Below are 11,882 nucleotides of genomic sequence, written 5' to 3' on the forward strand. Positions count from 1 at the left end.
GGGTCATAAACTGCTTTTTCTTTTTCTTGTTTTGAAAAGCAAAACATATATTGTCCATGAAGATGTATATTGAGTATGATACGTTTAAGAGACATTTATGTCCAAAAATATATATTTTTAGATTTAGTCTAATAAGAATCCATTTCACTGTAGTATGAGTCATGTTAAAAAAGGCCTTTTCTCAACACGCAGAGAGAGGTTATTCCCAACAACAACAACTTGAGATACAAACTCATTTATCATCCAGCAGTGTCCAAGCCAAGGAGACTTAATCATTATGACAGACAAGACTGGTAGAGAACAAAGAGAAAGGGAGATACCTAGTCAGTTGTACAACTGAATGCCTTCAACTGAAATGTGTCTTCCACATTTAACCCAACCCCTCTGAATCAGAGGACAGACAAGACTGGTAGAGAACAAAGAGAAAGGGAGATACCTAGTCAGTTGTACAACTGAATGCCTTCAACTGAAATGTGTCTTCCACATTTAACCCAACCCCTCTGYYTCAGAGYGGGGGGGGGGGGGGGGGGGGGGGGGGGATCCCTGTCAGCACAGGGATTCAATCCAGCAACCTTTTGGTTACTGGCCCAACACTCTAACCACTAGGCTACCTGCCTAAAACAACCAAGTTACATAACATATTGTTATTCTCACCTCAATCAGAAGCAAATCTACGATCTCACACTAAAATGCCTGAAAGTGTTATGGCAATCCCTATGACTGCATTTAAGGAATGCATTTAATTATTCAGTTTAAGTAAGCTAGCAGGTAGCTTAGCGGTTAAGAGCGTTTGGCCAGTACCCAAAATGTTGCTGTTTTGAACCCCCGAGCTGACTAGGTGAAAAATCTGTCGATGAGCCCTTGAGGTAAGGTACGTAACACTAATTGCTCTTGTAAGTCACTCTGGATAAGAGGGACCTTGAAAATGTAAGTAATCTCCATTTGAAATGAACGGAACTGAACTCATTTGGAAAGATAAAAGAGTACAAGAAAAAGTGTATAATTTGAATCAGTGTTTTATCTTCTCCTTTTCATTTGTGTGTTTGTCATCTGCCTCCACCTGTGTTACAGTTTTTTTTCCCATCGCTTTGGTACTATTTTCACAAGTATGTGGTGAATTTTCAAAACTCTTATGCAGCCAGTTTTACATTCAAAACCTTTCATTGTGCATTCATTTTGTTTGTAGACGTCTTTCACCACATAACCAGTGATCCAAAATATATGTTTACTGTGAAATATAATGAGTACATTGGACTTCTTATGGCTGGGATCCTGTTAACATGATCGATATGACAACAGCCAGAGAAAGTGCAGGGTGCCAAATTCAAAACAACAGAAATCTCATAATTAAAATTCCTCAGACATACAAGTATTTTACACCATTTTAAAGATAAACTTGTTGTTAATCCCACCACAGTGTCCGATATCAAAAAGGCTTTACGACGAAAGCACACCATCTGATTATGTTAGGTCAGCACCTAGTCACAGGAAAAAACAGCAATTTTTCCAGCCAAAGAGAGGAGTCACAAAAAGCAGAAATAGGACCACTAGAGTACAATACTGTAAAATACAATACACAATTACTATAGAGGTGGAAGATATATGAAACATGAACACTGTAAAAAAATAAGACTTGGAAAGAGAGAAGACATTGAATTCAGTTTATAAGATAATGTTGATTGCATATAAGGCATACAGACAGTAATGGTAAATAGTTACAGTAAAATTCCAGTATGGAATAACAGTGACTTCAGACACCAATAGAAGAATGATATGTAGGCTACAACAAACCAACCAGTCATTGGTCAACTCTAAAGGGGTAGAACTAGAGCATTTCCATGCATTTCAATAATACATTGAAACTGAACCCCCTTGAAAATGTCCCTCCGGGAACAAATGCGCAATTTCAACATCATAATGAAAATCATTCTACAATATTAAAGCAAAATAGATACAAATTATATCATACAAGCAAACTATATTTAATTCTGTGTCATCCCATATCTTTCAGAGACAACCGTGTCTCATTCCTTCATATTAAAATCATACAGACAGGAAATGTGCATTGAAAATATCATCAGAATATAATGTTTCATCTCAAAATAGAAAAGGGACATTTTTGTGAACATTTGTGTGCTTGTTTCAGCTGTTACCATGTAGTAATAGGAGTAGTAGTAGTGACTAGTAAAATAAGTATTATTTGCATGTGAAATTATTTTTTTGTTTGGGGCCTACTCTTTAAGGGTATGCACAAATTAAGGAGTTTGGCTTTAAAAGGTTAAGACTAGTAGCCAATTCATTTATACCTTTATAACCTGTGAGCATTTCATGCTAATTTAAATAAGTATAATTAAATAGCAATAGTTGATCAATTATAAATAACATCAGAAAGTTGTCAGCACATTTTAATGTTCAACATTAGCTAGATTTCCATCAATTTGTCGAAAGATTTTCAAGCAAATATAATAATATGCGCACCCGAAGAATATCCACATTTTCCCTTGTTTGTTTACATCAAACTGGCTTCATGAAAATGAAAAGCTGTGCGTAATGACGTAGTGCACATAAAAATCACTTTGTCGTGTAATTTTTCATTTAACTAATAAAAAAAATAAGTACAGTGTGTTTCCATCCCATCTTTAAATCTGATTATGGATAAAAGCAAGATCATATTTATTTGTCAATTGACAGCCAAGCCCCGATCAACATGTTACCAGCATAAAATTAGGACCCTCGACATTTTAAGGAGTATCAAGCTCATCATCACCATGCACTTTCACCACCCTGTGAGGTTCATCATTACTAATTGAATCTGTAGACTAATAAACTGTGTGCTTTTCCAAGTCGTAGTGGGAGGACTACACAACATAGCATCACGTGACTGAAAGTTTACTGCCACATGAGGATTATTCTTCAACAAATGCGCATTAAAGCATTTCCACTGCATTTGGTGCATGATCTACACCATATATACAAAAGTATGTGGACACCCCTTCAAATGAGTGGATTTGGCTATTTCAGCCACACCCGTTGCTGACAGGTGTATAAATTCGAGCACACAGCCATGCAATCTCCATAGACAAACATTGGCAGTAGAATGGCCTTATTGAAGAGCTCAGTGACTTTCAATGTGGCACCGTCATAGAATGCCAACTTTCCAACAAGTCAGTTTGTCAAATTTCTGCCCTGCTAGAGCTGCCCTGGTCAACTGTAAGTGCTGTTATTGTGAAGTGGAAACGTCTAGGAGCAACAATGGCTCAGCTGTGAAGTGGTAGGCAACACTAGCTCACAGAACGGAACTGCCAAGTATTGAAGCGCGTAAAAATCGTCTGTCCTCGGTTGGTTGCAACACTCACTACTGAGTTACAAACTGCCTCTGGAAGCAACGTCAGCACAATAACTGAAATGGGTTTCCATGGCCGAGCAGCCGCACACAAGCCTAAGATCACCATGCGCAATGCCAAGCGTCGGCTGGAGTGGTTTAAGGCTCGCCGCCATTGGACTATGGAGCAGTGGATACGCGTTCTCTGGAGTAATGAGTCACGATTCAACATCTGTCAGTCCGATGGACAAATCTGGGTTTGGTGGATGTCAGGAGAACACTTCCTGCCCCAATGCATAGTGCCAACTGTAAAGTTTGGTGGAGGAGGAATAATGGTCTGGGGCTGTTTTTAGTTCCAGTGAAGGGAAAACTTAACGCTACAGCATACAATGACATTCTAGGCGATTATGTGCTTCCAATTGTTTGGCAACAGTTTTGGGAAGGCCCTTTCCTGTTTCAGCATGACATTACCCCTGTGCACAAAGCGAGGTCCATACAGAAATGGTTTGTCGAAATCGGTGTGGAAGAACTTGACTGGCCTGCACAGAGCCCTGACCTCAAACCCATCTAACACCTTTGGGATGAATTGGAACGTCGATGCTACAACATCTCGTGGAAAGCCTTCCCAGAAGAGTGGAGGCTGGGGAAGCAACAAAGGGGGGACCAAATCCATATTAATGACCATGATTTTGGAAGGAGATGTTCGACGAGCAGTTGTTCACATACTTTTGGTCATGTAGTGTATTTCACAGACAAAAACTTATCCCCCTGTCTTACGTATTTTGTTCTGTCGAGATTTAGAAAGTTTACTAACAATTATACCGTTTCCATCAGTCCTGTAGTGAGTTTTTTATTCAACAAGTGCTTTACTCGCATAAAAATGGTTGGATGGAATCATGGTTATTGTAACATACAGAATAGGCATTTTTATGCAAATGTTACCCTAGTATTGCAAGCCATTCTCAAAGTATTGCGCTTCACGTAAAGTCGGCCAGGAGAGAATAGCGTAATCCTAACCCCAAAAACCCCACTCTCCACCACCCACGGCTCCCCATAACCCTAACCCCATCTCCCAGTTCCCCAACCACCGCTCCCAGCCTTTCTAGTGGGTCTGGATGGGGTCCTGCAGGGAGAACAGCCTCCCTCTGGAGGCCAAGGCAGCCTTGCGGGTCATGGTGGTACACCGGGTCAGGATCTCCTGGGCTCTGGGTCGCGGGGGCACCCTGGGTGCAGCGGTGGGCATCTTACAGGACCCAGTCTCAGAACTGGAGCTAGGGTTGGTTGACAGACTCTTATCTGGGATGCTGCGATTGCCACTCTCCCTTGGCTGGGGTGAAGACCTGGGGCTGTTTGGGGGGCTCTGGGGCTCCTCCTCACTGCAGCTGGAAAAAGACGTCCTGACATTCCGGCCTGATGAGCTGATGTCAGAGTCGGAGGACTTGGCCAAGCTGATGCTGCTCTTGCGGATTGCTGGATCCGGATTTGACTCAAGGTCTTCTCTCTCTCTTTGGGATGGAGGGACGGCCATGTCGGGACGGGTCTCAGACAGAAGCTCCAGAGAGCGGGTCTTCTGGAGAAGGGGGGCCCGGTACGGATCATCCCTGGGCTGGGTCGATGTGTGATGCTGCAGCCCTGTCTCCTCATACAAGGTGGGTGGGTAACAGTTGCCAGATTGGCTGTCTCTGCTGGATGCCAAGTTGAGAGTAGAGCTGTCCATGTGGGTTGCCAGATTGAGAGAGGAGCTGTGCAGCTTCCTCTGCAGGTTGTGGAGGCCAGCACGTGGGTTGTTGTAAGGCTGCAGGTACATGGAGGGAGAGTAGCCCGTTCTGCCATTATACCTGGAGGGGAAAAGAGTTGTGTCACTCAGGGTTCAAAGAGTTTGTTTTTGATTAGAGGACATCTTCTGGTCATGACCCTCATGTCTTTGCTTAACAGAACGTTGAAGTGGAGCCGTTCGTCACCATCAATCGTCATTTGTCAGGGAACCACCAACAAGTGCTATGTTATCCCTACTCTCCTTACTGTTATTCGTTACCAAATACCGCTGTAAGAAAACCACAGGATTCCCTGATTTATGTCATTTTATTTCAGGTATTAACTTTTGGCGGCCATAATCACGTTTGGAGCGACAATGCATTGAACAGTTCCTCCCACACACCTGCTGCCACACTATCTCCGATAAGACAATGAGAAGTTGTACATTGCTTGCATTGTCTTGTATTACAGACCCGACAATGAAACGCAGTGTTGGTTGCTTTGTCTGTGTAGCATTCTGAGAGGCAGACAGGCAGACAGATAGTCAGGTTACAAGTTGACATACCTGATCAGCCACCATCCGTCGTCTGATTTCCTCAGCACCTCGACCACAGAGCCAATAGGAACAGGCACCTCGTCATGCTTCTTAGTGGAGTAACTCCTCACAGCGCAGTAGAGAGTTCCTAAGGGACAAACCAGGAAGCAGGTTAAAACAACAGAGATTCCTTTCTACATCATCTACAGCAAGCCTTCAGGGCATTTATTGATATTGGATCTTGAGAAATCTCAAAACCATGACAGAAAGTGTCATGCAATCTTGTAATCTGGAATGCAATCTCAGTCTGTCGTTCGCCATGATTTATATACACTACATGACTGATAAAATCCCCTATGGGAAAAATGAATGGTGGAAAAATGATTGGAACCATTTCCCTATTTGACCACTAGGTTTTATGGGTATTATGACTCCTACTGTGGTACTCTGTGGAGGACTGCTCCTACTGGGGGGTGCCAATATGGCTGACCGGTGGCTTCAAAGCCTCTCAAGGGCCAATACACAGCATCAGCAATCCAGGGTTTATGTACATCACTGGTCATTATCTCTATGTTGGGATGAGGATTATTTATCACTCCAGTGTTTAAATGCTAAATTGTAATTACTTCGCCACTACGGCCTATTTATTGCCTTACCTCCTAATCTTACCTCATTTGCATACACTATATAGATTTTTTTTTCTATTGTGTTATTGATTGTACGTTTGTTTATTAATGTGTAACTCTGTTGTTGTTTGTGTCGCACTGCTTTGCTTTATCTTGGTCAGGTCGCAGTTGTAAATGAGAACTTGTTCTCAACTGGCCTACCTGGTTAAATAAAGGTTAAATAAAATGTTTAAAAATGGTATCTAGTTTAGGACTTCCCCCTAGTGTTTGGCTGGCTGTGGAATTTTCTAACCACAAAACTGAATGTTTGTAATGGTGTATCCATAAGCTAACTGCAATCCATAGTAGGCTTAGTATATTAAACAAACTTTCACAACATTTACTGTGATTAAGTTTGGACTGTGGACAGGATATGTATCAATATAGATTCAAAAGTATCTTACCCCCCAAGGGAATTCCATCCAATCCATCTTCATCGTTCTCTGCCTCACACACCTCCAGGTAAGGAGCAGGGAACCAGGCCAACTGTTTATCCTCGTTCTCCACCAGCCACCAGCCTGAATGAACACACATAAACAGAGACAGTATATACGAGGATTTTTATTTAATTTATTTTTATTTAACCTTTATTTAACTAGGCAAGCCATTTAAGAACAAATTCTTATTTACAATGACGGAGGATGCAAGTATCTATTCTCCCAAAAATGTATCTTAATTAGACTAGTCTTGATTTCCATGCTTCTCCACACAAAGCTTGAAAGTGGAGCCTATCCCAGGTTAACAGTGGAGGGAGAAATTAAATGTGGGCTAACCTATGTCAAAATTGTAAACTAAATCAAAGAGGACTCTAACCTGCTGGGTCTTTGATGAGCACATCCAGCCTCTCATCCAAGGCCACTTTAAAGGGCCTGTTCTTAGTGTCCTTGGTGTTGTAGGGCCCCACACAGCAGTAAGACTGGCTCACAAAAGGGTGTGTCACATTGCCCAGGCTCAGACGCTGCCCACTCATGTCCTCTAACCCATCCTCTGATGGTAGGATCATGACGCTGTGGAGAGGAGACAAACAGACATTGTTAACGTTTTTACCTGCTGGCAGAGATGGGCAGTATTTTTGTTACATGTATTTGAAATATGTATTTCAATTACTTCTGAGTATTATGTAATTTGTATTACACTGTGCTGAACTACATTCCAATGTATTTTGTAACAAGATACTTTCGAGAGCTGTAATTTTTATTTTCAAAATACAAAATACTTTTCTATACATTTTTTGTTGTTGCAGTTCACAATTTTGTGCCCCCCTTTCACCCTGCATTAATATCAGAATTTGGATGCCACTATGGTGTGACGAGAGCGTCTGCTAAACTAAATATAAATGTATATGTAAAAATTAACAATTGCAAAGTATGCCGAGTAGTATTCTAATGAGCTTCGCCCCGGAACAAGGCTAATAATAATACCCAGTGTGCTTTGCAGTTCATTTCCCCATTTACATTTTGGTCATTTAGCAGACAATTATCCAGAGTGACTTACAGTCAGTGCATTCAACTGAGGTAGATAAACAACAACATATCACTGTCATAGCAACTAAAACGTTTCTGTAACCATTACTGAGAATGGTGTTGCTGTTCGGCAGGCAACTTGCAAATGTATTTCTGTATTTTAAGTATTTAAGTATTTTGTCATTTATTTTTATGCATCTTTATTCTATTTTGTAATTGTATTTAGTAATTTTTTCCCCATCTCTGTCTGCTGTGTGTTTCTTTAGACAGAGGAACAGAGGCAACCTTGCAAGTTGCAACTCTTTGAAAGTATTTTTCATGAGAAGGCCCGAGTGCTAGGTGCATAAAATGTTGTTGTCATTTAGTAAGCAGAGTAGACGGTCTCATTCAGTACGATTTTAATAATAAGTGTAGTGAAATAAGGCTGAAAAATGACTTGATAGGCTGAAACGCCCACATAAAAAGGAGGGATGTTTGTAAAGTGTGTACCTGTTTTTGGTGAAGTCTGCCTGCAGGTCGTGGTCTTTGGGCATGAAGAACTGGGTGACCTCTGAACTGCAGCTCACCACGGGGTCACACCTGAGCAGCTCGCTGCAGTAGTTTTCCAGTAAATTCATCCGACGCATTGACCAACTAGGATCCTTCACCTGGATCTTTCTCCTCATAGCTATGGCTGGGATAGACAGAAGAGGAAAATGAAAAAGGGCAGCTACGCACTCAATATTTGCAGTGAAAGAAAGGAAAATGTCTTCCATATTTAGTGAAGAGAAAGAATGGAAAATGTTTTCTATATGTTTTAATTGAAGGGTTACACTTTTTCATTGAGGTAGGACTCTTCATTCAAAGACTCAATCATGGACACTCTTACGACGGTTGTGGCTCCTTTGAAAGATGTATTGTTGTCTCTACCTTCTTGCCCTTTGTGCTGCTGTCTGTGCCCAATAATGCTTGTACCATGTTTTGTGCTGCTACCATGTTGTTGTCATGTTGTGATGCTACCATGCTGTGTTGTCATGTGTTGCTGCCTTGCTATGTTGTTGTCTTAGGTCTCTCTTTATGTAGTGTTGTATTGTCTCTCTTTATGTAGTGTTGTATTGTCTCTCTTTATGTAGTGTTGTATTGTCTCTCGTTATGTTGTGTTGTATTGTCTCTCTTTATGTAGTGTTGTATTGTCTCTCTTTATGTAGTGTTGTATTGTCTCTCTTTATGTAGTGTTATATTGTCTCTCTTTATGTAGTGTTGTATTGTCTCTCTTGTCGATGTGTGTTTTTCCTATATTTTTCTTTGATTTTATTTTTAATTCCAGCCCCGCAGGAGGCCTTTTGCCAGGCCTTCATTGTAAATAAGAATGTGTTCTTAACTCTTGACTTTTTTTAAATACAAATAAAATAGGAAGAAGAACAACATAAACCTGAGGAGGAGGTGAGATAGGAGAGTGATGAAGGAGAGTTGAAATTGCTTGGGGGTAGATTGTGAGGCAAAGATGAGACTTTTGTGATGTTGATTTACCTCTGAATTTGGGAATCACTCTGTCTCTCTTGCGGAATGGATTCTCAAGGGGAAACCTCTTCTTCAATTGCCTCTGTTGAAATAAGAGGGATAGTGGTTTTGAATGACAAATTGTCAACACATCCGCTGATAAAGATGAATCAATCCTTTTTTATTTTCTATATTGATGTACAGGTTAAGTTTTAAACTTACGTGAAACTCCTTAAAATCCAACAATGATCTGTAGACAATGACTTCACTCTCATCAGACCACAGCACAGAGGTCATAAACATCTGTAGAAATGTTTTAAATTACATTCATTTATAATTATGTAACAATTCAACGAATGCAGATATAAGGAAGTATTTATAACTTTATATACACACAAATGGAATAACACACACAAACACACACATTACACTATTAATTTATATAGTGGTTTACCTTGATTTTAGATGCCTCTTTATGCATCACTCCAATAATCCGGACACTGATGGCATAGCGCATCTGGTCTCCCATGTCTGAAATTATTGACCTATTTTTTTCGTTGGTAATGGTCTCCTCTCCAGTCTCTTGTTTTACACTCTATCGGCTGCGTGGGTACAATTTATACTTTGGGAGAAGAGGCGGAGTCGGTTATCACACCAGCCGCCCGCCGGAGCGATCCAGGTTGAGCTGAGTTCGTTGGTTGTGCACGTGAATAAATATTTAAAACACGTGGCATATGCAACAAATTCCTCGTCTCGGTGGCGCTTTGTACCTGGCTGTGGGCGGTGGGCTGTAGGCTAAAGGGAATACATCTTTGCATGCCTTGTCAAGAAGTGAATTGGACGGTTTCGATAGATTTTTATATCGGTCAATTTTAACCACCCAGTTCACCACCCACAGCAATCAATTACAGAAGAAACGGTGGGTAGTACAGTATTCAGTATGAACCAATAAATCAATGTATAAAGTTAAACACGGGTTTGGTAATGGGTAGGCTGCAGGCTAGGCCTACAGTTACTCATCGATTCATTTGTAGGCATAGGGTAGTAGTGGGGTAACTAGCACCCCCCTCTAATTGCTGACACAATTGCTGGCACAAAAAAGCAACGTTTGGAAAAAAATTGGTATGTGGATGAAGGTCATGCTTTGGCAAATAAACTATAAAGGGAAATAATTGGCTATTTTTTGTAAAGTCCCTCTTTTTAACTCACCTGCACATTAATTGTCTTTGTTCTTTCTTTGTTGTTTCTTTTCCATACAATCCATTATGTAAATTACACTAAATATTATTTGAATAATACACGATTTTAAATCCCAGCAGCCTTTAAAATGACATTCAGGAGTTAAAGGTTTTCAATAGTTGTTTTTAATTCATACAAAAAAGTATTCATTGGAAAATAACATTTAAGAACAATAACTTAACTAATTAATTCAGTGTAACATTGATGTGGCAAATCTGTTATGCTCTGCTATTGCACATTTCTAATTTGAACATATGTCACAAATAAAACTATCCCCAGTAAAATTGGAGCACAACTCACGAACCAACTTCCTGCACTGCTCACATCTAATCCAGTCCCCTCCTGTGACTTAAAACAGGGGGAGAGATGCCAATTGAAAAGCTTGCTCTTAAATTTTTTTGCTATCTAACTATATGACATAAAATGCTGTGTAAAATAGCCAAAAGGCTATAAAGTAAGATTAACTGTAAAGCTCTGTCACGATCGTCAACGGGACTGAGAGAGGACCAAGGTGCAGCGCGTGGAAAGTACATCTTCTTTTATTTTAAAGAAGTAAAAGAACAGACGACCGTGAAGCTATACAAAAATCAGTGCTGACACAAAACACTTCGACATAGACAATTCCCCACAAACAGCTAAAGCCTATGGTTGCCTTAAATATGGCTCCCAATCAGAGACAACAATAACCAGCTGTCTCTAATTGAGACCCAATTCAGGCAACCATAGACTTTCCTAGATACCTACACTCAACCATAGACACAGCTAGACTACTATACTAAACATAAACCCAACTACTCTAATAAACCCCCTAAACCTTACAACCACCCTAGACACTACAAAAAACACATACATTCCCCATGTCACACCCTGACCTAACTAAAATAATTAAGAAAACAAAGAATACTAAGGCCAGGGCGTGACACTATCAGTCACTAGTGGAAACATTTACAACTGCAATTAAGTTACGTTATCTTTTTTATATATTTTACCTCAGATGATCTGGTAACGTAAACTCACCCCATTCCATACAAATGTGCGTAACCGCGAATTTCAAACGAGGTTACAAAGAAAACTAATGGGAGTGTAGCGACTGTGTTGACTTCAAAATCGGGGGTGTGAACTAGGTTTCTATTCAAGCGTTGATCGACATGGTAATGGCTCTATAGTATTGGAGAAAAGTTGAAAAAACTGACCCTCCGTTACATCTTGACGTGTCATGTCGTAATGTACAGCACGCATAAAGCAACTATTTCTGTCTTACAATCTCTCTCCACCAGGTGTAGCACTTCTCTCGTCGTTTAAAAACAAGAAATGGACAGTGATGGGGGTAAGGGGGATACCTAGTCATTTCTTTCGTCATCATTGCATGCGATCATCATTCTCAAAGCCGCTGTTTACTTCTAAGATCACTTTAGCACCGCCCT

General features: G+C 40.5%; 1 protein-coding gene across 1 annotated transcript; it reads right to left on the reverse strand.

Moving 5' to 3' along the window:
- Positions 1-1,647: 1,647 nt before the first annotated feature.
- On the reverse strand, positions 1,648-9,792 carry LOC111967041 (NADPH oxidase organizer 1-like). Its single transcript, XM_023991949.2, has 8 exons — positions 9,674-9,792; positions 9,442-9,522; positions 9,250-9,322; positions 8,230-8,413; positions 7,091-7,284; positions 6,682-6,795; positions 5,643-5,760; positions 1,648-5,160 (listed from the first exon to the last, which is right to left on the reverse strand). Exons 1-8 carry the CDS (start codon positions 9,746-9,748, stop codon positions 4,425-4,427), a joined length of 1,575 nt encoding a protein of 524 aa, XP_023847717.1. The 5' UTR covers positions 9,749-9,792; the 3' UTR covers positions 1,648-4,424.
- Between the last annotated feature and the right edge of the window lie 2,090 nt (positions 9,793-11,882).

Source organism: Salvelinus sp. IW2-2015, linkage group LG8, assembly GCF_002910315.2.
Source record: "Salvelinus sp. IW2-2015 linkage group LG8, ASM291031v2, whole genome shotgun sequence".
In the NCBI taxonomy this organism is placed as follows: domain Eukaryota; kingdom Metazoa; phylum Chordata; class Actinopteri; order Salmoniformes; family Salmonidae; genus Salvelinus; species Salvelinus sp. IW2-2015.

What these genes read in the sequence shown, in the direction of transcription:
- LOC111967041 (XM_023991949.2), bottom strand. Translation starts at nt 9,748, where the DNA reads ATGGGAGACCAGATGCGCTATGCCATCAGTGTCCGGATTATTGGAGTG. An exon ending in AGTGATTCCCAAATTCAGAG is followed by an intron (nt 8,414 to 9,249) that starts GTAAATCAACAT and finishes TGTCTATCCCAG; the next exon opens with CCATAGCTATGAGGAGAAAG. An exon ending in GGATGGAATTCCCTTGGGGG is followed by an intron (nt 5,761 to 6,681) that starts GTAAGATACTTT and finishes TTTGTCCCTTAG; the next exon opens with GAACTCTCTACTGCGCTGTG.